This window comes from Cetorhinus maximus, chromosome 4 (assembly GCF_964194155.1).
Source record: "Cetorhinus maximus chromosome 4, sCetMax3.hap1.1, whole genome shotgun sequence".
In the NCBI taxonomy this organism is placed as follows: Eukaryota; Metazoa; Chordata; class Chondrichthyes; order Lamniformes; family Cetorhinidae; genus Cetorhinus; species Cetorhinus maximus.
The window spans coordinates 63,369,244-63,390,015 of record NC_135882.1 but is presented as its reverse complement, the minus strand read 5'-3'; the positions used below and the strand labels follow the sequence as shown (position 1 = coordinate 63,390,015).

Genomic DNA, 20,772 nt, shown 5'->3' with positions numbered 1-20,772 from the left:
ATCACATTTGCCTCTTTTGCAAATCGCTTTAAATCTGTGCCCTCACTTTCTTGATCCTTTTACGCTAAGGAACATTTTCTCCCCATCTACCCTATCCATCCTCCTCATGATTTTGAACACCTCTATCAAATCTCCCCTTAGCCTTCTCCTCTCCAAGGAGAACAATTCCAACGTCTCCAATCTATCTTCGTAGCTGAAGTTTCTCAACCCTGGAACCATTCTTGTAAACCTCTTCTGCACTCTCTCTAATGCATTCGCATCCTTCCTATTGTGTGGCGCCCAGAACTGTACACAATACTCCAGCTGAGGCCTAACTAGTGTTTTATATAAGCTCATCATAGTCTCCCTGCTCTTGTACTCTATGCCCCTATTAATAAAGCCCAGGATACTGTGGGTTAGGGTTAGGGTCATCATAATCTCCCTGCTCTTGTACTCTATGCCCCTATTAATAAAGCCCAGGATACTGTATGCTTTATTAACTGCTCTCTCCACCTGTCCTGCCACCTTCAATGATCTATGCACATACACAGCCAGATGCCTCGGCTCCTGCTCACCCTTAAGAATTTTATATTGCCTCTTTATGTTCTTCCTACCACAGTTCATCATCTCACACTTCTCTGCATTGAACTTCATCTGCCCACTCCACCAACTTGTCTATGTTCTTTTGATGTTCTACACTGTCCTCTTCGCAGTTTACAATGCTTCCAAGTTTTGTAGCATCCGCAAATTTTGAAATGTCCCCTGCACACCAATATCTAGATCATGAATACATATCAGGAAAAGCAAGGTTCCCAATACTGACCCCTGGGGAACTCCACTACAAACCTTCCTCCTGCCCAAAAAATATCCACTGACATTATCCTCTGTTTCCTATTAGTCAGCCAATTTTGTATCCATGTTTCTACTGTCCCTTTTACTCCATGAGCTATAACCTTTCTCACATGTCTGTTGTGTGGCACTGTATCAAATGCCTTTTGAAAGTCCATGTACACCACATCAACGGCATTACCCTCATCTATCCTTTCTGTTACTTCTTCAAAAAACTCAAGAAAGTTAGTTAAACATGATTTCCCCTTTAGAAATCCATGCTGGCTCTTCCTAATCAACCCATATTTTTCCATGTGACTACTAATTCTATCCCGAATAGTTGTCTCTAGAAATTTCCCCATCACTGAAGTTAAACTGACTGATCTGTAATTGTTGGGCTTATCCTTACAACCTTTTCTGAACAAGGGCGTCATGTTTGCAATTCTCCAGTCCTCTGCACCTCCCTCGGAGTCTAGGGATGACTGAAAGGTTATGGCCGGTGCCCCTGCAATTTCCACTCTTACTTCCTTCAAAATCCTTGGACGCATCTAATCCGGCCATGGTGCCTTGTCAACTTTAAGTACCGACAGTTTATCCAACACTTCCTCCTTATCAATTTTGAACCCTTCCAGTGACAGAGTTTCCTCCTCTGTCACCGTGACCTCAGTAGAATCTGCTTCCTTGGTATAAACAGATGCAAAGCATTCATTTAACATGCTCTGAAGAAAGGTCATACAGACTCGAAACGTTAACTCTGTTTCTCTTTCCACAGATGCTGTCAGGCTTGCTGAGTTTTTCCAGCATTTTCTGTTTTTATTTCAGATTTCCAGCATCTGCAATATTTTGCTTTTATTAATTTAACACCTCAGCCATGCCCCCTGCCTCCATATGTAAATTCCCTTTTTGGTCCCTAATCGGCGCTACTCCTCCTTTTACCACCGTCTTACTATTTGTGTACCGATAGAAGACTTTGGGAGTCCCCTTTATGTTGGCTGCCAGTCTTTTCTCATTATCCCTCTATGCTTCTCTTATTTGTTTTTCACCTCCCCTCTGAACCTTCTCTATTCTGCTTGGTTCTCAATTGTGTTTTCTACCTGACCCCTGTTCATAAGCATCCTGATACAATTCTAGTAAATTCCTACTATACCCTCCCTAAGGCCTTAACATCCTTCCTAAAGCGTGGCTGTCAGAATGGAACACGGTACTCCAACTGAGGTACTCCAAACCAGCATTTTATAAAAAATTTAGTGTAACTTCCTTGCTTTATACCTATAGTAACATACCTAAGATTCCCTATGTTTTTTCAGTAGCCTTCTCAACTTGTCCTAACACTTTAAAATATTTTTGCACATACATTCCCTGACCTCTCTGATCCTGCACACCCTTTAAAATTGTACCATTTGGTTTATATTGCGTCTCTTTCTTCCTGCCAAAATGTATCACTTCTCTTCATTAAATTTCATCTACCATGTGTCTGCCCATTTCACCAGTCTATATCCTCCTGAAGTCTATTACTGTCCTCCACATTGGTTACTGAACTGCTCCTCAAACTGGGATCTGCAGAGACTTTTCAGGGGATCAATGGAATAATATTAAAGTGCTTACCAGGCAGGGCTGGCCTTATGGGGGGGTGACGTAGTCAGCCAGAGGCAGGCACAGTGTGAGCCGAGAGGGGGAGCAGAATGCAGCTGCCACGTGTTTAGCTGGCAGTCTCCCCTCGGAGGAGTCTGCTCAAAGTGGCACAAAGATTGCTTTATTTCTAAGTAATCTGTAAGCAAATAGCTGTAAGTAAACACTTGTTTTATTAACAACATTATTAAAACCCTCTGCACATCCAGAACTTTCACATTATGGGCAGAATTTTGCCGTCGGCGAGCAGGGGGTGGGGCCTGCTCTCCGACGCGTAAAATGACGTGGGATGATGTCAGGCGGAACCCCCGATGTCACCGCGCCCCATTTAAATTTTCAGGAAGGCGGGGGCACAGCAAAATCAGCTGCGGGCCCGCCAACCTGTCAATGGCCAATTTGGGCCATTGACAGGATCATTTAAACAATTAAAGGACCTGCCCGTCCAACCTTAAGGTTGGCAGGCAGGCCAGGAGCCCCGGCAGCAAATAGAGAAAACATGAAACCTCATCCACCGGCGGGATGAGGTTTCATGCAGGGTTTTAAAAATTTTAATAAAGTTATTCTGTAAATTATGAACATGTCCCAACTCATGTGACATTGTCACATGAGGGGGACATGTAAGGGTTTTTTTTTCTATTTTTAATATTTTGCAAAGTCCAAGTGATCTCCTTGAGGCTGCACTTAGCCTCAGGGAGATGTGCGCTCTTTCGTGCGCATGCATGAAAGAGCACACTCTCGCTTTTGGGGAATCCCCCTGCCCGCACAAGGAGCGCATAGCGCTTCCCGCCGGACGTCACACTGGGCGGGCCTTAATTGGCCCACCCACGTAAAATGGTGGCGCGGCCCACTTCACTGACAGGGATCTGCTCCGCACCCGCCAGAGATTGAGTCAGGCCCACCCGCCCGACAGGCAGAAAATTCTGCCCTATGGATAGCAGCCTGGATTTTTCATTAGTAATGAAGGTAAAATTGTCATTGTTTGCCATCATTACTCCACTAGAACTGAAAGTAACTTTGGGAGTCTGCACATGCATAGTTAAACATGGAGATCCAGAAGTTGCTGTCAGTGATAGAGTGCTCCTCCAGAGGGTTCAGTATATATGATCATTTATACGGGGGAGGAGCCCTGATTACTAATCTATTTGAAAAGGAGTACATTATCCAAAGAAAGTTATAGAACTGCTGGTTTACTACATTTCCAAATTTTGTGTCACCTGCAAATTTTGAAATTATATCCCATATACCAATGTTTAGGTCATTAATATATACCAAAACCAGCAGTGATCTTCATACAGACCCCTGAGGGAGGCTGCTGTATACTTCTCTCCAGTCGGAAAAAACAATCGCTATTCTGTTTTCTGACCCTTAGTCAATTTTGTATCCACACTGTCACTTTACTCTAATCTCATGGGCTTTAAAGAGCTCAGCAGATTTATTAAACACAATCCACCACCTGTGAAGTCAGGTAATTCTGCAAACGTAGCAGAATAAAGGACCCAGAAAGAAAGGCAGGCCTGGAGATATCAAGTTGGTGCAAAGATTTCTGAAAAGCATTCAGTGATTTATAGGAACTATGTAATTTTTAAAATTATGTAACAAATTTAACTGCTAATGGTTTGAATGGGCCAAAGAGCAACAAGGCTATTGAAACAGTTTAAATTCCTTTCAGGGTTTTCACATTCTTGAAAGGAAGTGGGAATGCTTATAATCAGCAAGTACTGGTAAATTCTGTGAAATGCCCAGCTTTTCTCAGTCATTAAAAGAACTCTTCATACATTATATGCCCAATAAAATTTGAAATGTGATGTGTGATTTACATTCAGTAAGGAGGCAATAGTAATTGTATGCTGTGGCAAGCTAGAGTACACAAATAGCAGAGTGACAATGATATTTTGGGAGTTTTGTCCAGACCACTTAAACAAAACATTAGTTGAAAGGATTTTTAAGAGCTATTTTGAATTGATTAATTTGGTTTTGCCCTTTTGCTACTGCTCTGAGTGTCTGTTTTACAATTGGACTGTTTTACAATTGTCCATTTCTGAATAGTATTTTACAAATTCTTGTTTTTGTTCCCACTTCTTCACTGATGTGTTCTGATTCTTCGGGGAGGAGTTTTAGATGGCAAATCTGTAAGGAAGGGTTTTCTGGGCATCCTGCTGGAACTAACTGCAGGGAGTATTTTAATTTTTCCAGGTTTCTCACCTGACAGTCAGCCTGATTGACAGCGGGTCTGCCTACCAGGCAGGAAAACCTGTGGCACAGGACCACAGCTGGGCAACAGAGGAGGAGGAGGCAGATTGTGCTCAGGGGCAATGTAGTCAGAGGAAAGCTTGGAGTTAGGAGAAAAGTTATAGAATTGGGGTATGGTTCAGCTGGAGTCTGATCATGGAGGTGGGGTGGTCAGTGATTACTGGGGAGGTGTGGGAGCAACAAATGTTGGGTGGCAAGCAGGTAAACTTGTTGGGTCTGGTGAAACACTCTTTCTGCTCCTCCTGACCCACAAGTAGTGCTGTAAATGTATGTCTTATAAATCCAGTTATCTCTCCTCCTTTTCCCAGCCTCATTACCAGGGGCCTGGGAAACCTTGCCGAAATGATTAAAATAAATGTTTTGAAAAACTCGGTAAAATGGAGGCAAGTGGCCTCCTTAAAACAAGTTATTTATTAACCCATCTCCTGAGCGTGGATTGGTCTCCCACCCAGACACCCCCAACCCACTTCCATTAAAGCCGGAAATAGGCAGATTGGAGTTAAACTGGGTTCGAGTCTGAGATTTAAAAAACTTTTACATCTTACCCATGCCAACCCCTTATCTTTCTTGGGGAGCTAAAGTTTGCCTTTCATAAACATAACCCCTGAATTCGTCAGCTATAACGGTGCCTAAGATCTAACAGACACAAGCTAGATGCACACTGAATGCAAGACTTAACCATGGAAGTAAATTTCTGGTTAATGAAGTAATAATTCAATCTTTACAAAAAGAACAACTGGACAGTTCCCACAAGCTGCTTTTATCAACTTTGTACATTGGAACCTTATAACAGATCAATAAGTTTGACAATAAAATTCCGAAAAAAAGTTAGTAAAAGAACGAAGTAACAATTCAAACTTCACTGATACCAAGATAGATAAAAGAATAATTTAGAATATCATGGTTTGGTAAAATTAAACTGCTCAAGGTTTTGTTAAACTTCAGAACAAGATCAAATGATGAAACTAAGCCAAAAGTCTCCAGGAATCCACTGACAGAGAAGCTCACAGCATGACTACTGCACTTTTGAAAAAGAATATTGAGAGAATCTCATTGAATTATTGGTGAAAATTCAATCAACAACTTTCAAAATATGACAAATTCAAGGTAATTTAAGAATGAATAGAGCATTGCCATAATAAGACTTTCCTTGTTTTTTTGTGATGCAAAGGGCTGGAAGAAACGCTAAGGCCGTGGAGTAATAAAATAAACGTTAAGGATGCTTATAATTAAACTAGATCAGCACAGTGGAATGGTTTCAAGGAACTCCAACACACTGGAACATTGATGGTCCATCCCTCACTTCACTCTGCAATCCATTCACATCATTACGTGGAAGGAAAGAATTGCCCCCAGGTTACGTTTGCACATCTCCTCCCTGTTGTTGTAAAGAGTTTTGTACATAGGCCTGGGAGCTACCTGCACCCAAGCACAGCTGCAATTTAACCAAAGGCAACTGAAAAAACTGAAGACCAAGATTTACCCAGGTTGAAATAAAGGAATGAAACCAAAGGAGCTGTGTTATCTAGGAACAATTACTCATATGCATCAATACTTACTTCTATATGTGTTTTAAGTTTTTTTTTAAGGAATTAAATTTATTCTATTCACACAAACATATATGGTATGTAGATATATCCAGATAATATATACACACACGTACGAGCTCACGCATGCATGCCCCCAGCTGCTCAGCATCTCTATTTGCCCAGGTCCCTGGTGCACTGTTATTCCTTCCTTCCTATGTGTTCTGCCTAAAGGCAGGTCCTTGCTCATTGTTGATGCTTCATCCTGAACCGTTTTTCTTGGCAGTTTTTCTCAGTTGTGGTTTGCCATTACCTTCCACTCTCAGGGGCAGGGCGAGGAGGCAGGTCCCAGGTCTCTCTTAGCTGGTACTGGACTAGAACCCAGGCTGCTGGCGCTAATCTGAAGCACTGTTATTGTATACATTTAAATTCCTTGGAGCTCCTATTTGTCTTCTTTGTGCTGCTTTATGGAGGTTTATTTTGCTCATCAGGTGTCAGTTGTGGCTCAGTTCATGGCAAGCCCAAGAAAAGGAATAAACGAGAACTTACCTTTTCAAAAACAAAGTTCAGGCCCTCGGAGACTGGGAACTACAAATCCCAGTAGGCCTCAGCAATTTCTGCACATGCGCTGTGTAAAGAAAATATAATTTTTCCCTAATAGGCTTGTGGGGCTGTGTGTAGGTTGTGTGCGTGTGTGACTAATTTAATAAAACTGAAGATAGCCAGGCTGCAAAGTTTTAATCATCAAAGGGGTTAAGTGTAAAAGCAGGCATTTTAAAGTGGAGATGGATGAGCTAAGATGGGCTATAAGTAAATAGGTTAGAGCTAACATTTGCATTTGTAGATAAATTGAGAGGTTGTTTGAATTTCAAAGGGGAATTAGAAGGTGACAAGGAAAATATTTGCATCTTACAGGAGTTCATAGGTAAACAAGTAGTGGGGATATCATATTTTTATTGACCGAAAAGGGAAAGACAAAATGAAAACATGAACGATCTTATATTTGGAAGGGCTTGAGTTTCAAAGGAGTGTGAGAATAATGGGTTTAAAGATAAAAGGGGAGAAAATATATTTAAGGGAGGATTGAATGAGGGGTGTGTGGCCATGTAACCTGGAAGAGGGTGCTTTGCGAACACAATCCTGTGAAGAAACAGCTTCTAGCCACCCCGGAGAAGTGTCTGGTTGTTCCAGAAAAACAAGGTTTTGTTACGAGCCTTGGATTTCCATTGTCAAGTGAGAGAGAGAGGGAAGCTTGTAAAATACCTCCTTTATAGCAACTGTGGATGCCTTGTGGTAATATTACTGGATGCTTTATAGATTAAGAATCTATTGGGACTGTTGCCTTAAAAGGGTGTTTATTTGTGAGTCTAGATAAGTTGAAATCTTTTGGGGGATCTTATAAGACTAAATTTAACTATGTAACTGTAATCTTGTGTGTTTAGGTTTTCTTTTCCTTTGTTAAATGTTTTAATTTAATAATTAAAATCTACAAAAACGGTAGTGGAATCTGTACTTCTTACTTCAATGCACATACCTTCTCATAACAAAATACAAATACAAATCATTGTGATAGCTTGGCCAAGTTTCCCTTTGGGATTTGGTCAGTGCGGCAATTACAACCTGACATATCATAACAGCCGGCACTGGAATGGAGGCACAATTGCAGATCGTTCCTTTTTAACGATCTTTGGGTCCCGCGCATGTGCCGGCCAAAGAATGGCCACACATGCGCAGTTGGTCGGGATCCACCTCTTCCTTTCAGTAAATGGCCCTGTGCACATGTACAGTTTGTTCTTTTCCTTTCTTTTATTTAAAGGGAGCCTTGCACCTGCGCAGAAGAAACAACAAAAGCAAAAGCGAAAGAGTGTAAAAAGTTCACGTGACCCAGAAAAGAAACGCCATTCTCCAGTGACGCACAGAGGAGGCAGGATGGGAACTGCAGACAGCAGATTTTGCAGAAGAACAGAAGAATGTTTCTGAAACCAGGGAGTGGGGCAAAAGCCCCAGGAAGACAGTGAAGGCAAGGGAAAGGAACAGGAGTCTGAACAGGGTCACGTTCAGTGAAGTTAAAGTAAGGAGCAGAGAAAAAGGCTCCAAATTAAAAAGAGAAAGCTGTGGGGAGCAGAAACAAGGCAAAGTGGACATGCAAGAAGCCAGAAGATCTGAGGAGACAGCCAAAAGTTGATGACACCTTACTACGGGCCTGTGAAGCAGTGGTGTTCTGTTGGCATAGCTGAGTATCTGAGGCGGTGTGTGGAAGGTGAGGTCGATCCAGGGGAGAGGAACATCAGGGGGAAAGGTTAAAACCCTAGAGGTGGATCCTTGTTGATGACGTCCAAGGGAAAGTGTAGCTTGGGAGAAAATTCCATGGCGAGTTCTTTGAGAGTGGAAATTGGAAATCCTTGTGTGAAAGACGGAATTCAGTGAGACCAGTCGGCTCACAGTGTGACAAGTATCTGGGGGAGTTGATGAGAGATCCATAGCATCTGCTTTGGGTGGCATCTGTCACTTGGTTTCAGAGTGTGGTGTGTCTGACCACAGATCACCTATTGGCTTACATGGGCCACATGATTATAAGATTGATTTTGTAACTTGTATTATTCTTACGAATCTGTATATATCTGTAAAGATATACTTGTGGGTGAAGGAGCAGTGTAATATAGTTCATTTTTTCTTGTTTAATAAATGTTTATTCTTTTGTTAAACGCACATCAGCAGACTCTGTGACTCTGTTCAGCAGCCACTATCTATGTTTCTAAACAAAAAATACAAGTTAGGATCTATCAAGCCAGGTTCCACCCAGGGATCTGACTTGTCCAGTAGTAACATCAGCTGGGATCTTAACACTTGAGTCAGAAGGTTATGCATTCATGTTCCACTCTAGGACTTGAGCATAAGGATCTAGGCTGACACTCCAGTGCAGTATGGATGGAATGCCGCACCATCAGAGGCGCCATCTTTCAGATCAGACGTTAAACCAAGGCCAGTCTGCTCTACCAGATGGACATAAGTGATCTCATTGCGCTATTGTGAAGAGCAGGGGAATTCTCACCAGTGTCCTGGCAAACATATATCGCCTGAATCAACATTACAAAAACAGAATATCTGGTCATTATTACATTGCTGTTTGTGGGATCTTGCTCTGCGTAAATTAGCTGCTATATTTCCTACGTTACAACAGGGGCTACATTTCGAAAGTACTTCATTTGCTGTAAAGTGCTATGAGATGTCCGATGGTTGTGAAAGACACTATAGGGTGGAATTTTCCAAGCTCGCTGGCAGCAGGCGCAGAAAATATGGTGCGACCTGCTTCATGACGGCGCGAAGACAGGTCACAATCGACCGCTCAGCCCACCAACACTGGGCCTCATTTCTCACCATTAGTCGGCGGGAAGCTAATTGTAATACATTAGCATATAATTAAAAGGCCATCCCACCAGGCTCTTGGAACCCCACCGTATCGTCCATCCACGTTGCTGGGAAAGCACAGCGACATGTTTCACAACAGCACGCAGGCAACATACACTTGGAGGCCTTCACTTTGATGGAACTGAGGTGATTGAGCAGCAGCGTTCACCACAGCTCACCCATTGTTTACAGGCCTCAGGGGTGTCGGGGGTAACTGATGCAAAGCAAAGCAGACCCATACACGCAACCCCCCCACACTCCCCACCACAGACTTCGAGTCCGCCATCACTTTACTGGACCACGGAGCAGTTGGACTGCACACGTTGTACAATCTCCTCGCCAACACTGGCCATGTAGCAGTCACTGCTGGAGGCGCTCAGAGCCCCTTGCAATCTCAGCATCCCAGTTTGGACCAGTGTCCTCCATGTCGCAGGTTGACAGGGCAGCCATGCAGTGCACTCATCTCTGGCCGAGGGGTGATCAGCACTTTCTGGGAAGCGTTAAGGGGCGGTCACACAGGGCCAGGGAAGGTGCTAAGTACAGCCATGATAACCATGTCTCTCTCTCTTTCATGCTGCAGGAGGACCACATCAGGATCATGGACCCTGGTGACCTAGCTGTATGCCTGATGGCCCACAGAGACCGTAGAAGACTGAGGAGAGAGCAACTGAGGCTCCTGGCTGCGCAAAGACCTCATGAAGGGGCAGCAGGGGCTCCTGCACATACTGCCCAGAAGCGACAGCGAGCCTTGGCTGGTCGGCGCCTAGTGACACCCAGGATCTAAAGACTCCACCTGCCATTCCTGCAGATAACGGAGAACCAGTGTCGCTGACGACTTCGCATATCTAGGGACCTGGTGACTAACATCTGCCACTTACTGCAGGACTTGGCGCCAAGAGGTCATGGAGGGTATCTACTGCCAGTGGCTGTGAAAGTGACTGCGCTCAATTTCTATGCCAGTGGCTCTTTTCAGGGCTCCACATGTGACCTCTATGGGATTTCACAATCTGCCACCCACAAAGGCATGCATGAGGTCACGGATGCCATCTTCTCCATGGCACACAACTTTGTGCAGTTCGCATGGGGCCGGGAAAGCCAGGATGCAAGGGCCATTGGATTTGCCCTGATCTCGGGATTCCCACAGCTGCAGGGTGCGATTGACTGCACTTGTGGTGCTCAGGTCCCCATTGCTACACTCAGTGGACTTCATCAACCACAATGGCTTCTACTCACTGAATGTGCAGCTGGTATGCGACCACCAGAAACACATCCTGCAGGTGTGCGCATGGCTTCCAGGGAATGTGCATGACGCCTATATCCTGAGTCACTCACAGATCCCAGTCTTCCAGGGTCCAGAGGCTGCAGGGTTGGCTCCTTGGGGACCCATGTGGTGGCCTCAGTCTGCAGCAGAGCGATGCTATAAGGCTCATGCAGCAGCTCGCAACTTGGTGGAGCAGACCATCGGGATGCTGAAGATGCGGCGCCGGTGCTTGGACTGGTCTGGTGGAGCCCTGCAATACAGTCCGCAGAGGGTGTCATGCATCATCGTTGTCTGCTGCGCCCTTTACAACCTGGCGCTGCAACAGGGAGATGAGCTGGCTGAGGAGGAGATGGAGGAGCTGCATGCCTCCTCTGACGACGAGGACGCTAATGGCAATGAGGGTGAGGGGGTCCTCGGCGGTGTCGATGACAGGGATGAGGCTCTCGCACTGGCTAGGTGAGGCAGGAGTGCTCAGGAGGTCCTCATAGCTGCCAGATTTGTGGAGGATGATGATGACATGCAGTGAGGAGTCCCCATAGATCCTCATATCGCAGTTGTGAACATTTGACTCCTGTCTGGCTTATCGCAGCGCCAATACCCTCTGTGAGAATGCTCCTGTCATGGAGACGCAGTGGAGGTCCTAATAGTCACTCGATCGCAGGAGGATGATAACAACATGCAGTGAGGACACTCCATAGATCTTCACATAGCCTCTGAGAATGCCTGCCTGGCCGAGGGCAGCTTGCCTGCACTCTGTGATCAGGGCCATCTCAGAGGCGCAGCCATGAAACTTTAGATGCATCTGATGCTGTGTCCGCCTTCAGCACCTCAGCCCTTCAGTAGCTGGTGCACAGCATCACTGGTCGCAGATGCTGGTGTGATGGGGACTAGCCCCGCCTTAAAGGTGTTGAGAGCACACAGAGACTATGAGAGAGCTCTGTGGTGCCTACCCACTACATTCTGGCAGCAATGACCAGCACCGTCGAGATACAGGCATCAGTAATGTCTCCAGGAAGTGTGAGGCTGGACCATCACTGTGGTCTAAAGGCTGCACAGAGCACAGGGAAGAGGCCCTGGACTGAGACACCTGCCATTTATCTTGTGCAGAAAGGTTTCACATCTGAGTGACAAGAACACAGCTCATCAGAACAAAGAGCCACAGGCAGGGAGACATTCTTAGGAGCTTATTGACAATAGTGGACAGTGTACAAGCGATCAACACCCATGCCCAGGCTGTGCAACCAACTTTACCTAACTTTCCTAACCCTGCCGCTATGTCTCGGTGCTCTCCAGACATCCACAGCAGAGGTTGAGGCAGCCTGCTGACTGTGGCGCCCTGTCTGTGATCACTTTGGCAGGTGTCCTCTGGAGGGCTGGAGACTTGATGGGCTCCAGCCTGCTTTCAGGGTCCTCCCATCGGCCTGTGGAGCTGGATCTGCGGAGGTCACAGAAAGAGGGGAGTCAGGTGGGTCGGTCACTCCCAGAGTCACCTGGGTGGATGGTCCCGGAGCGTGCACCTGCTAATCCTCCTCCCTATAGGTTCCCGAGGGCCCCTGGCCTACTCCATGAGGGGAAGGGGTAGCTGGAGTGAGATCGAGCTGCCCAGCACCCCTCTTGCGTACACAGTATTGGAGGCCAACTATGGCATCAGCGATGGAGTTAAGCCCGTGCAGCAGTGCAGGAGTGACGTCCTGGACCAAGGTCTCCATGGCAGCCGCCATCCTGCCAGTGTTGACCTCGGTGTGTTGCAATGCCAGCACTATCACCTCAGCCTGAAGATGGACGGACTCCTTCATCGTGCCTTGCAATGAGGAGTGCAGTGGACATCACTTCCTGACGTTCCCGAGCTTGCCTTTGCAGCTCCAGCAAATGTGATATGACGGAGTCCAGAGTCTCGTCATCTGAGTCGGACTCAGCAACGTTCTGGCCTCCAGCAGTCCTCCGAGTGCCGGGGAGCTGGGAAGTCCCTGCCTTGACCTGCTGTGGATCAGACAGTACGATGTGCTCACTAGATTGTGATCCCAGGGCTACTCTAAAGCTAGGTGCCAATAAAGTCTGTGCCTCTCCGCTGGTGGAGGGTGTGAGTGAGCGCTGTGACGGGACTTCAGGGAAGGTGCCTCCAGACTCCTCTTCGAAGGTTTCTTTGGAGCTTGATTGGAGGCCCTGGGTCATGGACTCTGTTGGATATTTGGCAGATGTGCCTGCGAAAACAAGGGGAGATAATTTGTGCGTGGCAGTGGCCTGTGAAAGAGGACACATCACTCACAGCATGGTTGTCTGATGGACGTTGCACTGCTGGATCCTCATTGGTAGAGCAGGGCCGGCCTCACCGTCAGTACAGGATTGGTCCCGGTCATCGCCGGCCAGCTGGATGGCTGTGTTTTCAAATTCTGTCAGAACTTTGATCTCCACCATCCCTCCACGTGTCTGTGACCTTTCCCTCTTGTTGTGTGCCAGTTTGTGCTGCATGGATAGAGATGGGCGGAGTGTCTCAGGATGCCTGCTGGGCCAGATGATAAGTATGCCCGGCCTGTGTTGGTGGCGAGTGGTCCCATGGACGGGATAAGGACAATGACGGTGTGTGTGAAGGATTGAATGGTGATGTCCCTTGCACTGGCAGTGACTGAGGGCCCTGTGGGTGTGTGATGGGAGTGATGAAATGAGTGACTTATCCTGGAATGGAGGAGATCTTTCAGCCTTTTGTGACACTGAGTGGCTGTTCTCCTCTGAAGGGTGTTTGCGCTGACCACTGCTGCTATCACCTTCAAAGCTGAGTTGGTGACTTTGCTGCCCATCCTGCAGCCAGAGCTGGGGTAGAGCCCATCCCGGCGGGCCTCCACAGCATCTAGCAGTCGCCCGAGGGACCTGTCGTTGAAGCAGGGGGGCTGCAGTCTTTTTTCTTTTGCTGGCCACGTCTTCTGGACAGCAGTGGTGAGCTGGTGGCGATGAGCACTTTGCTGGCGGCTGCCTTTTAAAGATGGCAGCCGGTGTAATGCAACAGCGGGGTGATGGCGGGCGGACGAATGAGAACCCACTCACCATGGAAACTGCGTGTTTCACAGGTGTGAATAAATAATGAGGCGGGCTCAGGACGATCCGATGTGAAACCCCGCCATTTTTGTCAGCGGGTAGGACTCCATTTTAGCCGCCCGCTACTGCACTTAGTGCAATTCTGGGAAAATTCCGCCCATATGCAAGTGCCTCTTTCTTTGATACTAGCTGTACTGGAATTCAATTTTGGATAACCGGAATTTAGGAGAGGAGTGGAGGAGAAGGGAAAAAAAATTCGACCTAGTTTTGAGAATAGTTAGCAAATTAACACAACTAATAGCAACGGCTAAGTGCCATAAACAAAAATTAAGTTTCGTAGGGGTTTCCTGGGATGAGCTTGAAAACCCCAGTGAAGTTCAGTTGCGTCAAAGGAATGAATGGCTTTAGAAATATAGCAAAACATTATGAATGTTCTATTACAGTATGTTAGAATCTCCAAAAAAAGTACCTTTATCCTTTGATTATCAAGATCTACAATTGTAGCAACACGAATCAGCATTGGGTTTCTCTTGTCCACAGCTTCAAGTTTCATATCCACCTGGAAACCATGTGGTGGCCTCTGTTGAATGTAAAATTCAAGAGAATGATCATTTACCCTCATGAACCCATTGTCCAAACCTAGTGGCCAAGATTCCATGCAGATATGTAAAAGAAACAGTTATCACCCAATATAAATGATTTTTATTACTAGAATAAAGTAATTAATTCATAGTGTGAGGGAGCATCAGCTGTGTACTATTTTTTAAACCATTGCACAGAATAAATAAATGTAAATTAATGGATAATCAGTGAACCATCAGTTTTATTATATATATATATATATATATATATACACACACATACATATACAGTAATTCATGCTGCAGTATACTCAAGAGATTTTAGAGATTTATGGTCAAATGAAAATGACTCCTATGTATATAAATTAGAGACAGCTGATCAAATCAAGGTGCTGAGTTAGTTAACAACTATATTTTGACACTTTGAGAATAAATCGGAAATCTGAAACATGAGGCAGGAATTGAACCAGAAATATGTATATCCAAAATATACACATATATTTTCCCAGGAGATTAGGGGGGAAACTGAAAATGTGGGATAAAGGCAGAAAAACTGGAAATACTTAGCAGATCTAGCAGCATCTGTGGTGAGTGAAACAGAGTGAATGGTTCAGATCGATGGCCAGTTTTGATGACAGGTCATCCATCTGAAACATTACATTACTTTCCACAGTTTCTAGGCACAGGAGTATTTCTAGCATTTCCTGTTTTTATTTAAGATTTCCAGTATGCACAGTATATTGCTTTTGAATATATGGGGTCTTCTCTTTACCATGAGGACTCCAAGGACGTAGCAACATCCAGAGCCATCACTCACTTATTACAAGGGCAATGGTACATAGGGCATGAGCTGTGGGCAGGGATGCCTAACACCAGGAGTTCTTGCATCAGCAGTGTCCTGTCAATTTAGCACACCATTGACAATAGCCTGCCTGGTGAAACCAGGCACAGCAGGCCACCAAAAGTCATAGTGGGATCAAACTGAGGATAGTAGCCTCGATCTCTGAAGGTTTAATGGATGCATTTTTTTTATATTTGTACAAAGGCAGAGGGGCTGATGAACTTATCTTTTGGGGGTCCTGGCATCCCTACTGTGGAACTACAAACGTGCACCATAGCATCTGGAGCAAGACAGGCACCGTCAATATGTTTCAGTGACCTGGGTGCTTGCTGCTGGAATGATTACTGAGCAACCTTGGCAGACACATAATGGCAATAAGGCCTGGACAGCATCACACAAACTTTCAGCCTCATTATATATTGCTTAGTCCTTCTTATACTTGACTCAAGCAACTCTTTGTTTTTCCTATTTTAAATATGTGAGCCAATTTTCTAGTTAGGCGCACACTGGATGGGCAACAAAGCAATCAAAATGTCTAGCCAAAGGTGCCAGAGAGAGGCTGAAACTATTTTCATGGTTGGCATAATTTTAGAGAACTACCAGCACCCCATGACTGCTGATAGGTTCCTTGTCGATTGGAGCACTGGGGTGGATGGGTGGGCGGGGATCCGGCAGCTCCTCAGTAGCCCAAGAGTCAACAATTACAAAATCACTCCCAGACTTGAATAGTAATTTTTTAAAATGATCTGATGTATGGGTTCTCTGTGACTAAATTTGGTTATTTGACTTTCATAACCATAAAAGTGAGTATTTGTAGCATTTGTTTTATCCTTTAATGGGATGAGGATGTCGCTGGCAAGGTCAGCATTTATTGACCATCCCTAATTGCCTTTGAAAAGGTGGTGGTGAACCATCTTTTTGAACTGCTACAGTCCATCTGCTATGAGAGACAGAATTCCAGGATTTTGATCCAGAAACAGTGACGGAATGACGATAAAGTTCCAAATGGGATGGTGTATGTCTTGGAGGGGAGTTTGCAGGTGGTGGCATTCCCATGCATCTGCTGCCCTTGTCCTTCTCGGTGGTGGAAGTTGTGGATTTGGAAAGTGTTTTCAAAGGAGCCTTGACGAATTGCTGCAGTGCATCTTGTAGATGGCACACATTGCTGCCACTGTGTGTCGGTGGTGGAGGGAGTGAATGTTTCAGGTGGTGAATCGGTGCCGATCAAACAGCTGCTTTGTCCTAGATGATGTTGAGCTTCTTGAGTGTTGTCAGAGCTGCAGTCATCTAGGCAAGCAGAGAATATTCTATCACACTCCTGACTCGTGCCACGTACATGGTGTACTGACTTTGAGGAGACAGGAGGTGAGTTGCTCATTGCATCATTTCCAGCCTCTGACCTGTCCTTGTAGCCACAGTATTTATATGGCTCATCCAGTTTAGTTGCTGGCCAATGGTAAGCCTTAAGATGTTGATGATGGGGGACTCAATGATGGTAATGCCATTGAATGTCAAGGGGAGATGGTTAGATTCTCTTTTGTTGGAGATAGTCATTGCCTGGCACTTATGTGGCATGAATATTACTTGCCACTTATCAGCCAAAGCCTGGATATTGTCCAGGTCTTGCTACATATGCACATGACTTCTTCAGGATCTGCGGGTATGCGAACAGCACTGAAGCATTGCGCAATAATCAATGAACATCCTCACTTCCCACTTTATGATGGAAGAAAGGTCATTGAGGAAGCAGCTGAAGATGGTTGGGCCGAGGACACTGCCCTGAGGAACTCCTGCAGTGATGTCCTGGGACTGATTTGATTAACGTCCAACGACCACAACCATCTTCCTTTATACTAGGCATGACTCCAACCAGTGGAGAGTTTTCCTCCTGATTCCTATTGACTTCCGTTTTGCTAGGACTGCTTGATACCACATTTGGTCAAACGCTGCCCTGACGTCAAGGGCAGTTACTCTCGTCTCACCTCGAGTTCAGCTCTTTTGTCGATGTTTGGCCAAGGCTGTAATGAGGTCAGGAGCTGAGTGGCCCGGGCGGAACCCAAACTGAGCATCAGTGAGCAGGTTATTGCTAAGTAAGAACTGCTTGATAATGCTGCCAACGACATATTCCATCACTGTGTTGGTGTTATACAGTAATTGGCCATGATTGCATTTGTCCTGCTTTTTGTGCAGAGTATATATACCCTGGCAATTTTCCATGTTGTTGGGTAGAAGCCAGTGTTTTAGCCATACTTGGACAACTTGGCTAGGGGCACATTGAATTCTGGAGCACAAATCTTCAGTACTACTGCCAGGTGCTGTGACAGCACACAGCCTTTATTGCATCCAGATACATAGAACTCTCCCCGGGTGGAATATGGGGATAAAGCACTAATAGTCTAGTTTATTCATGTTTAAAACTTCTCTGATGATTTTTACTACTTTAAAAATATACTAGCAACACAAAATTATAAAATATTTGTGCAATTTTAAGTGGTTCAGCAACATCTGGAAAAAGTAGGTCTTATTGTGATATGATCTTCTTATCTTCCTATCGTGTCCACGGACAGTATATACATGGCCCAGCCAGAACTGGACACATTTTTGCACCTTGTTGTAGAATTCGGCAAGATCTGCAACAATGCAGGGTTCCTCTAGCGATAGACATTGCAGGAGATGTTGTATAGTCTGTGGCTCAGTTCCACATTCACAAGTTGTCGGGCAGGTTGTATATTCCCATTTGCTTAGTGACACCTTTGAACGACCTACACCAGTCCTAAGTCTGTTAAGGCACTTCCAGGATGCCCAGTTGCAATTAGCTCCTGGCTTTCATCTGGTAGAATTTCCATCGCTTGGGGTTGTTCGAGACTGGCGAGCTGGTCTTTCCACAAGGCGATGCGGGCTTCAGATGGGGTTGATTGAAATGGAACAACACTGTTCATGAAGCTCTTCCTTGACTTTAGGCGGCTGGGTGTAGGTGTATGACCATGTAGAGGATGCCTCTCATCTGATATTTGACGGAGTCGCTCTTTCTTGCTGGCTACCGTTCTTCTTATATCAGGGGGAGCGATACCCGCCAGGATATATAGGCTGTTGGTGTTTGTTGGTTTTAAACAACCTGTGATAAGTCGGCAGCTTGCATTCAGAACGGCATCCATCTTCTTAGCATGAGTAGATCTTTCCCATGCAGGGCAGGCGTATTCGGCAGTGGAATAGCAAAGAGCAAGTGCACTGGTTCGCAATGTGTTCGAGCTTGCTCCCCATTTTGTGTTAGTGAGCTTATTCAGGATGTTGTTTCGTGCGCTCACTTTTGCCTTTGTCTTTTCGATGTGGTTCTTGAAGGTGAGGCATCTGTCCAGGGTGACTCCTAAGTAGATAGGGTGCTCGCAATGCGTCAGCGTTGCTCCACACCAGGTTACTTTAAGCTGGCATTTGGCTTCACGATTTCTGAGGTGGAATGCACAAACTTGCGTCTTTGATGGGTTTGCGTGAAGGTGGTTTTCGTCATAGTAGGATGTTAGTCCCTCCAAGGCCTCAGAAAGCGTTTTCTCCACGGTGTTAAAATCAGTGCTTTGGGCAGTGACACAGAAGTCATCAGCATATATAAAACGGTGTGTGACACCGTCTATAGGTTGGTCATTCGTGTAGATGTTGTACAGCAGCGGTGCAAGCACGCTTCCCTGAGGAAGACCATTCTTCTGAATACGCCACCTGCTGCGCTTCCCACCTACTTCAACATAGAACCGGCGATTCTGAAGCATGCTTTCTAACAGCTCTGTTAAGTGAATATCTTTTGTCATCTCTAGGATCTTGCAGAGGAGACGTCTATGGTTCACTGTATCGTATGCTGCTGACAGGTCTACAAAAACAGCACCTGTTATCATCCCTTGCTCAAAACCATCACGCACAGCAAGTATTGTTATATGATGTATGTGTACCTGTAGAGTGCATTTGCTAAACCACTGTCAATCATGAACAACGAGGCAAGATGTGATGTAGTAGTCCTATGACTCTGTACTCAGAATACAACAGCAGCATTACAAGACAGATGTGCTTTCTCGGGCCCCCAACTAACACTTTATGCATATTGTCTTAGCTTCAAATAAAGAACCCACATGATTGTTTTACCAATCTTTGTCACATGATTGGTATGTTTACAATCAGAAGAACATAACATGGTGAAAGTGTGATTTTTGAAGTTTTGACTGAGAGGCACACAAGCCCTTCCTGAGATTACAAGCCTCAACCCTTGCACATGCAGCGGAAGGGCTGGTGTGGAAGTGAAACAACTATCAAGTACTCACCCTGCGTAAGTGATTATGCAGCACTGTTGAAATGCAACACAACATACCTTCGTTCTGGGACATTGGACACTGCGCCAGCCAGCAGATACTGGGTCCTGGTAGGACTGTTCAAACTCTAGAGAGCTTAAGTAGTTTAAACCTTTCTGCTGCACACTCTGTGCAGGAACAGACACTGAATAGCCCACTCCAGGACATTTTGCTTTAAACAAAACTCCATAGGAACATCGGACTTAGAAGCAGGAGAGGGTCATTTGGCCCTTTGAGCCTCTCCACCATTCAATAAGATCATGGCTCATCTGGTTGTGGTCTCAGCTCCACTATCCTGTCTGCCCCCTCATAACTTTCGACTCCTTTGTCTATCAAAAATCTAACTCTGCCTTGAATAAGTTCAATGGCCCAGCCTCCACTGCTTTCTGGGGAAGAGGATTCCACAGACTAACGACCCTCTGAGAGAAAAAAAATTCTCATCTCAGTCTTAAAAGGGAGGCCTCTTATTCTTAAACTGTGTCCCCTAATTCTAGTCTCCCAACAAGTGAAAACATTCTCCTGGTATCGACCCTATCAAATCTCCTCAGGATCTTATATGTTTCAATAAGATCACCTCTCATTCTTCAAAACTCAAATGGGTATTGGCCCAACCCGTCTAAACTTTCTTCATGATCAGCCCTTCATCCCAGGAATGAGTCGAGTGAACCTTCTCTGAATTGCTTAATGCAATTATACCTTTTTCAAATAAGGAGACCAAAACTAGACACAGTATTCCAGATGTGGCCCTGTACAGCTACAGTAAAGCTTTCCTACTTTTATATTCCATTCCTCTTGCAATAGTTTGCCTTCCTAATCACTTGCTGTAGCTGCATACTAACTATTTGTGATCCATGCACCAGGACACCCAGATCCCTCTGTACCACCAAGTTTTACAATTTCTCTCTATTTAAATAGTATACTTCTTTGCTCTTCTTCCAGCCAAAGTGAACAAGTTCACATTTTCCCACATTATATTTCATCTGCCAAATTTTTGCCCACTCACTTAACCTGTCTGTCCCTTTGCAGACTCCCTACCTCCTCTTGACAACTTACTTTCCTACCTATCTTGGTATCATCGGCAAATTTAGCTACCAATACACTCAGTCCTTCA

General features: G+C 45.3%; 1 protein-coding gene across 2 annotated transcripts in view; it reads right to left on the bottom strand.

The window, feature by feature from the left end:
• The window catches only part of LOC144679644 (lethal(3)malignant brain tumor-like protein 4), a 392,935-nt gene that overhangs the window by 213,727 nt on the left and 158,436 nt on the right, over positions 1–20,772 (bottom strand). For both annotated transcript variants that reach the window (XM_078540227.1, XM_078540226.1), the window contains exon 16: positions 14,381–14,491. In XM_078540227.1, the coding sequence (XP_078396353.1) occupies positions 14,381–14,491 (111 nt within the window). The remainder of the gene's footprint in view (positions 1–14,380; positions 14,492–20,772) is intronic.